The 15,019-nt window shown below is 40.6% G+C and overlaps 1 protein-coding gene across 6 annotated transcripts in view; it reads left to right on the top strand.

The window, feature by feature from the left end:
- The window catches only part of Hmg20a (high mobility group 20A), a 72,781-nt gene extending 58,002 nt beyond the window's left edge, over nt 1–14,779 (top strand). For 5 of the 6 annotated variants that reach the window (XM_010626191.3, XM_010626199.3, XM_010626175.3 and 2 more), the window contains 6 exons: nt 620–752; nt 1,713–1,744; nt 7,644–7,719; nt 8,386–8,601; nt 9,554–9,696; nt 12,544–14,779. In XM_010626191.3, coding sequence (XP_010624493.1) covers nt 620–752; nt 1,713–1,744; nt 7,644–7,719; nt 8,386–8,601; nt 9,554–9,690 — 594 coding nt within the window. In that variant the 3' untranslated portion in view covers nt 9,691–9,696; nt 12,544–14,779. The remainder of the gene's footprint in view (nt 1–619; nt 753–1,712; nt 1,745–7,643; nt 7,720–8,385; nt 8,602–9,553; nt 9,697–12,543) is intronic. The other variant, XM_010626177.2, reaches the window with a different exon arrangement.
- Nucleotides 14,780–15,019: the final 240 nt, after the last annotated feature.

The following is a 15,019-nucleotide window of genomic DNA, read 5'->3' as shown; positions in this document are numbered from 1 at the left end:
CAATACATTGAACAAAATAATTCTAGTAAATCAGTGAACTTTTTAAAAGAATTAACAACAGAAAGCATCATGTGAATGTAAGCTGTCTTAAAGTAGTCCATTTTCAGGCCCATAGGGTAAGGTCATTCTTTTTATGTTGTGTATCTCTGGTTGTAGTACTCTGCTCACTGGCTCTTAAAAGGCCAGTTGATATATGAGATCATCCTAAATATGAAGTAGGGTAGAGAAATCAAGTAATACTCCTTTCCTCCCCTGGGAAGCCTGAATGTTCCTGTGTGGGGTGCAGGCTTCCTAAGGATCCTGGTGGCCGTGGGGCTGGAGGAACAACTGTAATCATCTTCATGAGTTTGGTACAAGAGTTCTCTCAGCAGAACTTGTCTTCATTGATTGAGAAAAGGCAGTAAATGATCTAGAAAATGAGAGTAACTAATTAATAAGAATCACTATCTTTTATAATTGAGATTTTCTTCTCTTTATATGACTGCTTTTCTAATCTCCCATAATGCATATTTCCCGGATTATTTTTTCCACATTCTAATCATTGTTTCCTTATAGAAAGTTAATATTTTACTTTAATAAGTTATCAGCTCCTAAAAGTAATTCCCCATTTTTTCTTTAGCGTTACCTTGATGAAGCAGACAGGGATAAGGAGCGTTACATGAAGGAACTGGAGCAGTATCAGAAGACTGAGGCCTACAAGGTCTTTAGTAGGAAAACCCAGGACCGGCAGAAAGGCAAATCTCATCGGCAAGGTATCAGAACCTAAGCAAGTGTGTCTGTGGTCTGTCTTGCCATTGGTGACAGCTTTAAAAGATGTGTCTCTGTAATTGCTTTATTATCCTAAATTCACTTCTACATATAATCTTGGATTTTTTATTTTTATTTTTTTTGGCACGAGGGATCAAACTCAGGACTTTGTGCTTATGAGGCAGGTGTAGTGCCCCAGCCCGTTTAGAAATTTCAGTAGATTTCTATATCCAGATCCAACAGTTTGGTTTATGCACTAAATTACTATTGCCTAACCCTCTTTTCCTAATCCTTAGATATTTCTCTCCTCTAAACATGTCTGTTCAATTATGTGACTGACTTGCTGTAACACTTTTGAGCCTTCCATGTACTATATCTCCCAGCCCCCAGTGATCCTCTTCATTCATGCATGTGTACATTCAAAAAGTATTGAACACCTTTTATTAAATACCAGGCCCTTTTCTAGGCATTAAATATATAACTGTGAAGAAAACAGATAAAACCCCTAACTTTAGAGGTTTTTATTCTCTGTTAAATTGTTCATCACACCCTTACAAGTTTTGCTTCCAGCTCCTCTTCTTCAGGAAACATTGCCAGAGGAGCACACCCACAGTTAGTCTGTTGTTCCTTAGCCATTGCAACTTCTCCATACTTGGGCATCTACCCTGCTAAAATCAGTGTTGTGCAAATAGTCTTTGGTATGTGTTTCCTGCGTACCTCCCACCTTGTTCTCCTCCAAGGTGAGAACTTTGTTCTTCTCATGTGCCTGATGGTATTCTCTGTAGGCATGGGTTTCCTTTAACTTTTGTCACCTGACCAATTAATAAAGTCATAAGGGAAAATGGCATAGTTTATGAGCACCTGCACATACCGGCAGGGGTTGTTCTTTGGCACAGCCATATATTTGGGTTTTGCTATTGTTTTCTCTTTCAAGTTAATATTGTCTTGGTCTTTCCTATTTTTAGATACATCCCGACAGGCGACCCATGATCATGAGGTAATTAGCCTTCTGTCTATCTATCACATACATTGCTGTTTGAATTGCTGTTGGGTTTTGTTTGGGTGATGGTGGTTGTTATTATTGTTTGTTTTAGTGAATGGCACAGTGTTGCCAGTCCCATAATTCAGGCTGAATGAGTTGCTTTAGCTCAAGTGTTCTTAACATATGGGAGACACTTAGGTCTGAGTCTCTGAACTACAGCCCCTATCCCCGATACGTCCATGGGATCTAACAATATTATTGGCTTTAAATAGTGAAGGTACCTGGAACAGAGTGAGGTATAGAAGTGAGAGCCAGCTAAAAGCTGCAACTTGACCATAGCTTATCATCACCACATACTATAGTCTTACACTAGAGAGATGTTATTCTGGTAATCCAGCATTTGGTTAAAATAAACCACTTGGTTGCAGTGTTCACAGAATATATACGACTGTAGTTCCTATCCCTCTTTTTGCCCATCCACCTCATGGTACATGTTTATTTGCTGGCTTCTTACCTCCTGTTTGGTTCAACCCCATTGACAGGATTTAAACCTATGATCCTATGTGTATGGGAGATTTGGGCCTGTGTGTGTTGGCTGTGCTGTGTATATATATATGGTTGTAAGAAAATAAAATCTTTGGTAATTCCATGCTTTAAAATGCTCAGTAGCTCCTCATTGCTTTCCAAATCGCATTCAAACTCAGCTATCCAGTCTTCTGTAAATAAGTCCCAACTTCTCATTCCAAACACCTTAGCTCCAAATACTTAAAAGCCTTTACTACTCTGTTCTCTCCACACCCAACCCTGCTCTGCCTCAAGTCTGTGCTCTTGCTGCGCCCTTCATGACACACACACACACACAAACACACACACACACACACACACACACACACACCATTCTTCACGCCCTCCCATCCTCAAATTTCTGACTCAAAATTCTAGTCATCTTTCAAACACTATTTCCATTTTCTCCTTCAAACTTGTTTCTTCTAGCTTTCTTAAACCCAGCCCTTCATGACACACACACACACACACACACACACACACACACACATCATTCTTCACGCCCTCCCATCCTCAAATTTCTGACTCAAAATTCTAATCATCTTTCAAACACTATTTCCATTTTCTCCTTCAAACTTGTTTCTTCTAGCTTTCTTAAACCCTCAGGGCTCTCTGTTTTCTTACGCACTTATATGGCATGGCATGGTGTTGCAGTTATCTAAGAATCTGTGTTATTCACACTTTTGGATTATGAGTCCTTTGAGGGCACACCAGGTCTAATTTCTGTCTGTATCTAGCACGTGCCACCTAACATGGCACTTGTAACATAGGAGATATGAGAAACCAGAGTTAACTGGAAATAACAGTGGAAATTTGAAAAAAAGAATTTCTCAGGTGCCCTCATACAAGTAGTCATTTTTTTTACTAAATCAAGGAAATGCATTTTTCATATTAATAACTACTTATCTTGAAGGTATAGTTCTCTTAACGAATTTGATGTTGGTAACTTCAGAAATATTAAGAAAAGTTTCAAATTCACAAGTCAAATATATGAATTACAAAGTGGGAAGCATATTAAACAGTATTTTATTCATATAAGTCCTAGTTAAATGTAGTATAGTTATATGACATTGCTATGCTCTAGGATGATGTGTTATGAATAGTTTTGCTTGAGAAACTATGTATACTTTGTATTTAAATGACAATTGAATAATGTTGTGAACTTTCTATTTTACCAGAGACTTGTACAATTAGTAATCATTTCCCTCTTAGTCTGTGTACCCACGCACCAATATCATGAAATTTCTTTTTTTTTTTCCCCTGCTTTATTACATCCCTCTCCTTGATAGTTGCAAAAGAGAATTTGGACAATAGTCTGAAACATTAGATCTCAACATTTTCTTTCTCCCCCACCCTCCACTGGGGATCAAACTTGAGTCCTTGTGCTTGCGAGGCAAGAGGCGGAACCGCTGAGCTAAATCCTTGGCCCCAAAATCTCAACATTTTCTAATCAATCACTGACTCATTTCATCAGTATGGATTTTTCTAGGCCAGACTGTATGTAGCATTTTTGTCTTCAATAATGTTGATAGTTACAGGCAGAAAAAAATGAGGTAAATTTAATCAATTATAGAAGCTATTTGAAAAGTAAAACTTTTTATTAAAAGTATTAGTAATATATGAATTTCTATAAATTCTATGAGTTATGAAAAGGGAGGAGTCTCTGATTTTTTATTTCAGGATTAGACACTAGTTAGACCAGAGGGGTGGTGGAGGGGAAAACAGGAGTAGGTAGAGGAGGAGCAGTAGATTTTCAAATGTGTGTAGAGTAGGCTTTGTATATCTGTCCATCCATATGTCCACATCAGTGTAAAGGTCTCTTAGGTAATTAACCTAGTTAATGTCTGTTCATTAATATTTCCTAAACTAGGTAATCTCAAAACAATTGCAGTGTAAGTGAGCTAGTTTGAAAGTTTTTAAATTGTTTTTAAACACATTTAAAACTCTTGAGCCAATTATGGTGGGTGGCACATGTGTGTAATCTCAGCACTCTGGGAGGCTGAGACAGGAGGGCAACTTAGCAAGACACTGCCTCAAACAGTATGATTTTCATAAGTATAACTTCTTAGTATAATAGTTAATAAAAACAGGAAAGCATTATAGCTGAAAAACAACCACAGAAGGTTCCATAAAGGAATGAGAAAAAGGATTAGGCTTAAAGATGACCCACGTTTTGTTTGTTGTTGGGGTGGGGGTTTATGTTGGACAGTATGAATAAGTTGATAAAAGAGCAAGTACGTATTTTGCAAAATTCCTAAAAGATAGATTCTAAATACATACATATTTCCCTTATGATGAATAAAATGAGATTATGTGATAATACGGTCTATGCTCCTCTTAGAATCCTAAGACCTCAGAGATCCTCTCCATCAGCCAGCTTATTCTGCCTGTGAGGAAATGTGTTTTGCCTAAGACAGGAAAGAATGTACCCAGAATCACTTACTGAACCAATCTAGAGGCAGAAGTGTGGCAGAAACCCAGGCCTCTGTATCACAGTCTAGCACTCTTGGCAGCACAATGCAATGCTATATGGGATAAACTAAACAGTGTTGAAAAGTGAAAATGGGCCTCATTGCCTGATGCCTGAGATGTCAGCAAAATATGTTATTAGTTAAAAAATTATTTGGTTTGTGGTTTAGGGGTGTAGCTCAGTGGTAGAGCACTTGCCTAGCATGTGCAAGGCCCTGGGTTCAATTCCTAGCACATGGTGGGAGGGAGACAGAGACAGAGAGAAATTGTATTGTGACTAGTAAAGAAATCTATTGTATTTCTAATGGACTTGGCTCTCTGAGACATTATTACCTAGGCAGGTACTGGAGAGAGCATTTAATAGCTTAAGAAATGCTGACCTGAAAGCCATTGGGCACAGCAGTAGGGTACTTCAGCATGGTACACAATACCAAGAGCATTCCCCAAAGTAAAGGACACTTGAAAGAGGCATATCACAAACTCTGAAATTCTGGCCCTAAGCCTAGATCACAACAAAATAGATTCAGTTCAAAAGGGCCTCTGTTCCCTTACCCTCCACTCAATATATAAAATAAAAACCCAGTAAAGAGTGTTCTTGCCACTGTCAAATCAAAAGCCAGGCCACTAGACCCCAGAGTCAGCTTGTGTTACTCTCAAAAAAGTGTCTACACCTCATGCAGGGACAACAATAGAAACAATAATTTTGTTTCTCCTTTAATTTATGAGAAATGACAAAATGACACTCAGCCTGAACAAATTAGACCCTTTCAATGAGGAGGTAATCAAATCCTTATGATTTTAATCCCTTGAGTGATCCTTGGAGCAGCTTAAGTATTTCTGCGCCCCCAGGAGGATCTTCTCCATGCCGAGTAATGTACTCAGTAATGGAAGAGTGCTGATGGTTTTTATTACCACTCTTCTGTTAAGTAGAATTTCTCTGTTGCTTTCAGAGGCTGAACAGTTTCATCTAATTGCTTTAATGTTTCTTATTTTGCACTCTTAAGAATCTGCATCAATGGGCAGTGTGTTAGTTATGGCTGTTATGGGGTTATCCTCTGCCCTTAACATAATGGGCAGCTGAGGCAAAGAAGAGAACAGGATTACCAAGCTAAGGAGTCAGGACATTGGAGCAGGCTCTTTGTACCATGGTAAAAGGAGTCAAGCCTCACCACTACCACTGTGTGCACATACGCATACACACACATATATACTTACCCCTCTGACTGGCAGATACTAAGACTTAATAGCCAGGTAACTGATCTCATATACTTGTGTAGTGAAGGCAGAGACTGTACAAGGTAAGATGATTAAAATCCTAAGGCCTTGTTCCAAATCACTTATGGTCTTATTTTTGAAACTTGTGCCTTGTGCATGTTGAGGTTGTATATCGTCAGTTCTCAGTTTTCCGAAAAAATTCAGTAACAAAGTTAAAGCATATGGTAAGCCAGCAAAATTGAGAAAAACCCGCAGAGAAATATGTCTTAAGATCCCTTCTGGACCAGCCTTTCTTGCCCACACATTGGTTCTCATTGAAATCCACTGGTTCAAGGTGGAGCTCTGCATGTGGAAACTCAGGGCTTTCGATGATAATTTGGTTGTTTGTTTTTAAATTGTTTTGGGAAATTTTTTTTCTTTCAGTGGGAAGAAAAAAAGAGCAAAAATTAAGTGCTCTGAAATGGTTCCTCAAGTAAATACAAGTGTTTCAGATTTCCATCTTAAATGTCTGTCTTTCCCACTGCCACTGACAGGGCACTCCCACAGCTCATCCACCTTGCTAGGCAGACACAGGTCGGAGATAGGAGCACAGCCATCACAATGCTGCTGACTGCTGGCTTCTATGCTGCTGACTGCTCAGCTCTTCTGCTGGGCACCAGAGCATTCTTGCTTTCAAAGGCAGATGTAGTGGTAATGAGTAGAAAACATCCTATCTCTAACTTTAAGCATGTTTTTATAAGGATAAATTCTAGGTATTTTGTGTACTGTTTTTCATGTTACAAGGTTTTAGAATCTTCAGGGTTCGCTAGCAATTTCTTCAGTATTCATTTCCTGCTGTTCTCTTTACCATCTTATGCAAGATTTTGAACACCACACCAAGACATTTATAGTTATAGTCATTATACTTTCAACTTCAATTTCATTGAAGAAATGGCAGCCAAAGCATCTTGAAATATTGACTTTTTTCTTAAGGATCATTGTTGAATCTATTTTGCAGTGGTTTTGTGAAACTTTTTATTTTAATGACTTATTGGTGAGTTAATTTCAGGCTTTATTATTCCTTTTCTAGCTCATATAATTCTTAGCTTTCTCACTTATAGAGCCTGGTTATTTCTGACTTCCTGGTTTTGTTTGTTCTTCTTGAAGAAAGTCTGTAAGAGCCCCAAAGATAGACTGTTCCTTCTATATAGACTATTATTTTCTGATAAATAGAAGTACCAGTAGAATATCAGTATTATTGTTCATGGCTGCACAGCTTTGCTTACAATTCTAACTGTCCACTCTGCAAATTATCTCAGAGAGCATTGTACCAGCATGACCAATTACTCAGTTCTTGCCCCAGCCCCTTTCACAGATGTATACTGTTGAGTATTCAAAGTACAGAACTAAAAAATGGTTTCCAGATTCTCCACTAGAGGAATACATGTAGATTTTTATTTAAGGTTTCTCATTGCACAGCAGATACACCCCTGAGTAAACTAACTACTTAACTACTTGAGCTCAATGAAAGTCCAATTCCAGTAAAAAGGGGAGAATAGTCCCCTCACAGGCTTACCTAAACTGATTCTTGCTCATCCTATTTCTTTAAGGAAGACGTGATTATCGTGCCTCAGGCACTACCGCTTAATTCAGCTTTTAAGAATTAACTTTTGTTCTTGATTCATAGAAAGAAACAGAAGTCAAGGAACGGTCAGTGTTTGACATCCCTATATTTACAGAGGAGTTCCTGAACCACAGCAAAGGTGATTATAGCAGTACAGTATTTTTGTGTCCTGCGGCCTTTGACAGAGGATTTAGTTCCCCAGATGAGTTCATTGCTTGAAAGCAATGGTGGTAGTGATACCCCTTCTGCTTCTGTTTTACTCTGTAATAAAAACAGCTACTCAAAGACTGGTGAAGGAAAGGTAGGCCAGTGTTATAAAGCTTCTTGGTCTCTGGATCAAAAGAAACAAATACAAATCATGAGAGCAATTGCTTCCAGACTGGTAGCTGGAACCCTGTGTACCAGTGAACGTTTACATAGGAGCCCAAAACAGAACGAGTGATTGCAGAGCTGCTCCCCTTGCAGTACAGATGGGGGGCCCATGTAGCTGGGCCTGGCCAGGCTCCCAGGATCCACCTTGCTGTCCCCTCAGGCTTCAAACTGCATAATTTTAAAAAGCAAAATCTAACCCCCACCCCAAATAAAGAGCTATATACCAGGAATTGCCACTGTTTGCTGCAGTCTTATATATAGTACATACAGCTTTAAGAATTAAAATAACTCTGGGGAGCCAGGCATTTCACTGCTGAAACTGCTGTCTAGAATGCAGTAATGAGAGTGAGGAGATGAGCAGAACTTTCTATAAGAGGAATGGGACCCCTCCAAGACTTCTCCTCAAGTTGCCTGTGTTCTGGTGGATCCCCAGCACGAGAGGCTGAGCTGCGCCAGCTCAGAAAGTCCAACATGGAGTTCGAGGAAAGGAACGCGGCCCTGCAGAAGCATGTGGAGAGCATGCGCACAGCTGTGGAGAAGCTGGAGGTGGACGTGATCCAGGAGCGCAGCCGCAACACTGTCCTGCAGCAGCACCTGGAGACCCTGCGGCAGGTGCTGACCAGCAGTTTTGCCAGCATGCCCTTGCCTGGTAACGTCATCTCTCTCCAACATCTCCAGTGGTGGGGTAGGGGGCTGCTGTTTATGTTGGTGTTGATGTGTGGAGGCTGAAGTCTCCCTAAGAGGAAAAATCAGAAAGATAAGTTTTTTTTTTTCTCCTCCACGTTTTCCGTAGTATTATATATCACAAATGTGTACTAATTTAAAAAAAAATGTTTTCTGTGGATCAAGTATGAGATTGTCAGTACTCCTGGGCATGGAGGCATACACCTGTAATCCCAGAATTGGGGAGGCTAAGGCAGGAAGATTGGGAGTTAGGGGCCAGCCTTGGCTGCATAGTGAAACTTATCTCAAAGGAGGAGGGGCAGGGCTAGAGATGTAACTCAGTGGAAGAGTGTTTGCCCAATACATTGCAAGTCCCTACTTTGAATCTCCTGCACCAACTACAAAAAAGTCAGTGTTGGCTAAAATCATCCAAAATTTCAGACTCTGGTCATATAAATTTTTACGTACCTCTATCTTAATATAACCTATTTTCTTTTCCATTAAGCTTTACTTGATATTCAGAACAATAGAAATTGAGGAATAAATCCTGAGGAGAGAGCTTTTCTCTTGATGTATGTTTTCCTGCCTTGTGTTTGTTTTTTCTTTCATGAGAAGGAAGAGAAAACAAACACTGGTGTTTCTTATATCCTTGCTCAATTGAGGACAGTGACAGCAGAAGGCTGGCAGAATCTAACCTTTGTTACATACAGATACTCCTATATGCTGCATGATGTAGCCCATCTGTGTATAGTATTTAGAGTATGTGGATTAGCTTCATCTCTTTGAGGTCTAAAAGCTTTTCCTTATAAAATTAAAATCTGCCTATGGAGCAGACCACATTAGAGTCACAATTTCTTTTGCTGTGGATTTCCTTAAATGTTTTATAGTTGAGCTGAATGGGAAGATTTCCCTAATTTGCTCCTCCTCTCTCACTTCAGGAAGTGGAGAGACACCAACAGTGGACACCATTGACTCCTATATGAATAGACTGCACAGTATTATTTTAGCGAATCCCCAAGACAATGAAAACTTCATAGCTACAGTACGGGAAGTTGTGAGCAGGCTCGATCGCTAGGGAACGGTGAGTACTCATTACTGGAATGCTTCAATGGCAGCATCCCATCAGAAACCAGATGTCCTCAGACCCTGTCAATACTGCTGAAATCCTGAAATTTCATCAGGGGAATGAGCTAAAGGTTTGATTAAGAGTCCTGCTCCCTGGTTGCTGAGAGTCTTTCTAAATAACATTAGAAAATAGAATCAAGACAGTTTTTCTTAGGCGTGCTTTGGAATGGTTTAATGGAAAGAATGTGATTGTTGTATTTGAAATCTCAGTTCTAGCTTTGACACTTATTCTCAGGTGTTAGTTTCCCAAAGAATTTTGAATACCAGCTGAGAAATTTAAAGGAAATGTCTTGCAGAATGAAATAAATATCATTTCATAGTTAATCTTTCTTTTCCTTGGAAAATATTAATGGTTTACAAGTGGTCATTGATACACACACACACACACACACACACACACACACGAGTATACATATATGCATGTCTACGTAAGTAGAAGCATTCTCATTCACCACTTGATAGCAGATAATATGTTAAATGTCGTGGACTACCTATACAGTGAAATAGTCCATACCTTTATTAAAAAACAAACTGAATAAGAAATAACAAGCTTTTAAAAAGTATATTCAACAAATGACTAGTAGCATATGTTAAATCCTTTTAGAGGAGTCACAAGTACATTTCCAAAAGGGATCTGTCTGTATATACTTTTTGGTACTAATGATGTAGTTCACTCAGATTCCCAGAGATTGTGTATTCTTTCATTAAACTGATCTGTGGATTAAATTGCCCCATACTGCAGATCTGTAAACAGTGTAGAAATCTTGAGTTGGACCAGACAGCGAGGTACCATATATTAAAACAAGAGTCAGCAGCACGAAACTCCTTCAGAGCATCATGGATTTGAGTCTGTGCTGCAGGTCTAGGAGCATCCTCAAAACACAATTTTTGTTATAGGTTGGTTTGGACTGTGAGCAGCAACATGTAGAAGGATAAATAAAACCCATACTTCTTTATCTAATGAGGCAGCATCTGCTAACGGAGACAAAAGCAGAAGTCTTTATCCTTCTTAATCATGCCCTTGGATCATAACTGCACAAGACAATTCATTACCCTTCAGTTTGGGCCGTGCTCAGATGGGGAAAGGATTACTGTCCTTCCAGTGTGCAGTCAGATGGAATGGACTGTACTTCTAAGAGATGGCTGGACTCCTTGCAGAATAAAGAAGTGGCTTTACTGCTGCTGCTTAGGAAAAGAACAGCTTGCAAATCTAGGCCTGGGATTAGGAGCTCATCATCTTTCTCATTATCACACAGTGTTTTCAATTAACACTCTTGTATGGTGAAAGAAAATAGTAATTGATAACGTGGTGTCTCCTCACCTAGGTATAGGGCAGTGAGTGCAAGAAGGAAGCCAAAAGTGGTTTCCACTTCAAGCATGTTGCTAGTAGGTTCTCCTGAAGCGCTGTTCACCTTAAGAATGTAAGCTTCAGTATCTGCTCTCTGAGGGGTCTTTGAATGTTACCATTGGATGTTACCATTCTTGATTTTAACCTACAAATATTTTGTCCTTGAAAAAATGCCTGCAAGTAAACTGTTATATCACTACAGATTTTTATAATCTAGCCAGGCAAACATAACTATGAATAGTTGGTTCCACACATCACCTCCTATACTGTCAAATGGAACAATTATGAAGCCTGTGATTAATTCTAGCTTGGCCTCATTATACAAATATGTACAGACAGCTAGGCCTGATGTCCCCAGCACTCGTGCTGCAATTAATTACTCTGACATGAGCTTGGCAAAGGGTTCATTCCACTGTCAGGAGCCAGTGAGTGAAGGGAAGCTAATGGTGTACAAGTTTCAGAGGAGCATAATAAAGTAGGAAGGGGCCTTTAGAAATCCAGCATTTTGTGTGTGAAAAAACTGAATTCCAAAAAGTCAAGATCCCCTGCCTGAAAATACCTGAGAGGATGAGTAACCTAACCCTCCATTCAGTGAGTGTCTAAGACATGGCTATAAGGAGGCACAGCTGGGAGAAGGCAGAAGCAGTGAAAAAAATCTTGCAACAGAGCATTAAGATAAACAGGAAAAAGTATAATCCAGTAATTATGATATTATAAAATTTTGGTCAGCCCATTTAAACATTATTTTTATAAATTTACAATGGAAAAAATTTCCCCTTGGGCCCAGGATTTAGTTCAATGGCACCATGCCTGCTTCGCAAGCACAAGGTCCTGAGTTCGATCCGCGGTATCAAAAAGAGAAAAAAAAGAAACACTATGAAAAATTGCCCTATCTGTCATCTTGTGGCCCAAGTGTAACTGAGAGGAGGCCAGGGGGTTAATTTTTAGTTGAGAGGTGACCACATTATATAACCATTAAAAGGCATGTGTTCCCAGTTTCACTTGAACCAGTTGATAAATATTTAGCTGTCTCAGGATTGAAAAAAAGTCTTGCATGGTTGCATTTTTATCAACATGAGAAAACGCATTGGTCATATGTGTACAACATGTTCCTACATACAGATACCCTGAAGTTTATACTTGAAGAGAATTGATGTTGAGTGCCTGGAATGGGACACTACTCCCCCTCCTCAGATTTGTCCCTCATATTTGCTCCTCTGCACTTAGCTGCTTATTTCCTCCCTCCCATTGTTGCTGACCTGGAGCAAGCCATGTCTTGATTGAAATGTTCCCTGAAACATCTCAGGGAGGCCGTCCACTTGCAGCACTATGCAAACTATGCTCCTCGCTCCAACCCTTAGGAAAATAAAACTAAGCATTTTGTAATCCATAGTCCTAACCCTTTCCCATCAGCACCTACCTTTTTGGTGTCCACCCCTACCTCCCAATCTACAGGTCTTACAGCTCCCAGATGTCCCATGTTTTTACTTGTGTGGAAAGAGAAGCCATCTGTGGAAATTGGAACTGTGTGGGGTCCCAGAAGGACCACAGACCCTTCTGCTTGTGAAGAGTTGTCAGTGAGTGCAGCCCTTGTGCCCCAGGTAGCCAGATTAAGGAGCACAGAGGCACGTGTGTGAGAACTCCCTACGGATCATCCTCGGCGAGCTTTGAAAGTGTACAGCCGCTCTCCCAAATCTTCGTTTCCTGTCATCTCCATCTTTGTTAAAGCAGATCTGCATATATTTTGTTGACTGGGTGACCCTGAAACCACTGCAGCAGAAGGAAGACTTCAGTTGTCTCAGTTCAAGATTGGACCCTTTTATCACTGGAGCTCCAGTTTTCTCACCTAGCTGTCACTTTTTTTTAATGCCTTTGGAGTGATTTTTGCTTCCCTTCACCCCCACCAAGTTATACATCTCTATTTTCTGACTTCTGGGCTCTTGCTCAGCGGGGCTCTGAAGGAGCATTTCTCTCATTGGACCGGCCCAATCTTCTCCCATCATTGCCCTGCTGTGACTGCAAAGAGAGGAGCTTCTTGTTGACAGTGCCCTGTGGATCTGAGGCTGTGTCCCCCACCCCACACTGTGCTCAGTGGGTGCAGGCCCTCCTCTTGGGCAGTTTTCTGATTACTGCCCTGAAGAGAAAGGCACCTTCTTCCTCCCTGTGCTGCCCGCTGTTTTCTGAGCAGTGCTCCTGCATAGACATGGCAACCCCACCCCAGTGAGACTCTTCTGTCCCCATCTGCATCTTATGGAGCATTTTGCTGAGAAAAAGGTCTTGATAAACATAGGGAGAAGGGGGAAAAGGTCTCTCTTTTTTTTTTTTTAAGCCCAGAATTTATCCTAAGTGAAACCTAAGATAATCCGTCTCATTTAGTTGTGAGATTCATGGACTTAGGTGGAAATAGTGTTGGAAATAGTCTCTTGAGCTGGCTGAAAGGGCACAGAGGAATTTTCCTGTTCTTTATCTTTCTGTAGCCATTAACTGCTGAATATGTGCAAAAGACAGGCTTCTTTCCTTCCCTCTCCTTAGTAAGAGATTTTTGTTTTTTAACAGCAAGAGTGAAGAGGGTTCTGATTATCTCCTCAGGGTCTTTTTATCTTTTGTCTTTACACTCTAGAGCACAAGGCTGAAGGTGACAGCTGAGATCTTTGGAACCAAAGCAGAGCATGCTGGGCCCATGGCCTTGGCACCCCACCACTGAAGGCAGGTGGATGGCAGCATGGCCCCTCACAGTTTGCCCCAAAGCCCCAGTGTGAACCAGAAACCCTATCTTATAACTGCACCATTTCCTCTCAACACTGTATTCCTTGCCTGCGTTTGTCAGTCCCAAGGAAATTAAGAGCAACAAGTCATTCTTTGTGATGTCTAGTGTTAATGCATATGCAGTTTCTGTGCCCTGAAGCCCACCTGCCACCACTTGGCAATATTTTTTAGTAAGACCCCCTTCCTTCACTCTCTGTTGCTATAAAGCCAGCAGCTCTCCTCCCTCTGTATTTTTCCATTTCCTTGCTCTTGTCTTACTGTTTTTGTCACTTCTCTTAGATGCCTTGTCTGCTGAGTCCAAGCTAGAACTCACTGTCTATGGCAGAAGGACATCCAAGCTGGCTCTGGTGTTTGCCTTCTGCCAGATGCTTTCTGTCCCCTCTTCCTTCCTCTCTATATTTCTCTGTTTCTGTTTTGTGCTCAGTTTTGTGCAGCATCAGCAGCACTGCTTTTGTGGCCAGGAAAGGCTGTGACTCTAGCTGGACACCTCACAGTGACTGGACACATGTGAGTGTGCAGGGACACAGAGCTTGGGGGCAGCCTGCAGCATGGAGCCACACACACAGAAGCAGCTCCTCACCTGCCTCCCAGTGCTGTGGGGGGGACAGTGAGGTTGTGGGGAGAGGCCTGTGCCACCTCCTCTCTGCTGTCACGGCTGACACACCACCTTATTCCTGTGTCCCAGGAGACCGGTAGACACTCCCGCACTGACGTGTTCTCTTAAGAAATAAGCTGTTGTCTATTCAGTGTTAAAGGCTCCCTTCTTTCTTTTTATTAAAACACAAGGAACAGCTGAGGAAAGGGAGACGAGGTGTTCTATTTCTGACAAATTTTAGAAAAAATATTGTGTACATGTGTTTGGAACTGTTGAAATGCCAAGTTTTCTGTACAAGTGTTTTTGTAATTAAACTTTTAGATTTTCTTTGTTTTTAAAGAAGTTGATATGCTTGCTTGACATTTGTCTCATTAAAACTTTTCTATGTTGAATCCACCTGATCTAGTTTTACTTGAATTGTAGTTTTTAAAAAAAAGTCCTACTGCTGCTTTCTCTTTGTAAAGGCTTTGTCAACTCCACATTAATCATCAAGTCTGTTAAGCTTTCAAAACAGTAGCACATTCATTTTGCTAATGGCTTATTCAAAATGTGTCTTCACCTGTTTGAAAA

Source organism: Fukomys damarensis, unplaced genomic scaffold (genome assembly GCF_012274545.1).
Source record: "Fukomys damarensis isolate Sample0158 unplaced genomic scaffold, DMR_v1.0_HiC HiC_scaffold_25, whole genome shotgun sequence".
NCBI classification, from domain to species: Eukaryota; Metazoa; Chordata; class Mammalia; order Rodentia; family Bathyergidae; genus Fukomys; species Fukomys damarensis.
Note: the sequence above shows the minus strand (reverse complement) of the source record. Positions and strands in the feature narration are given on the sequence as shown.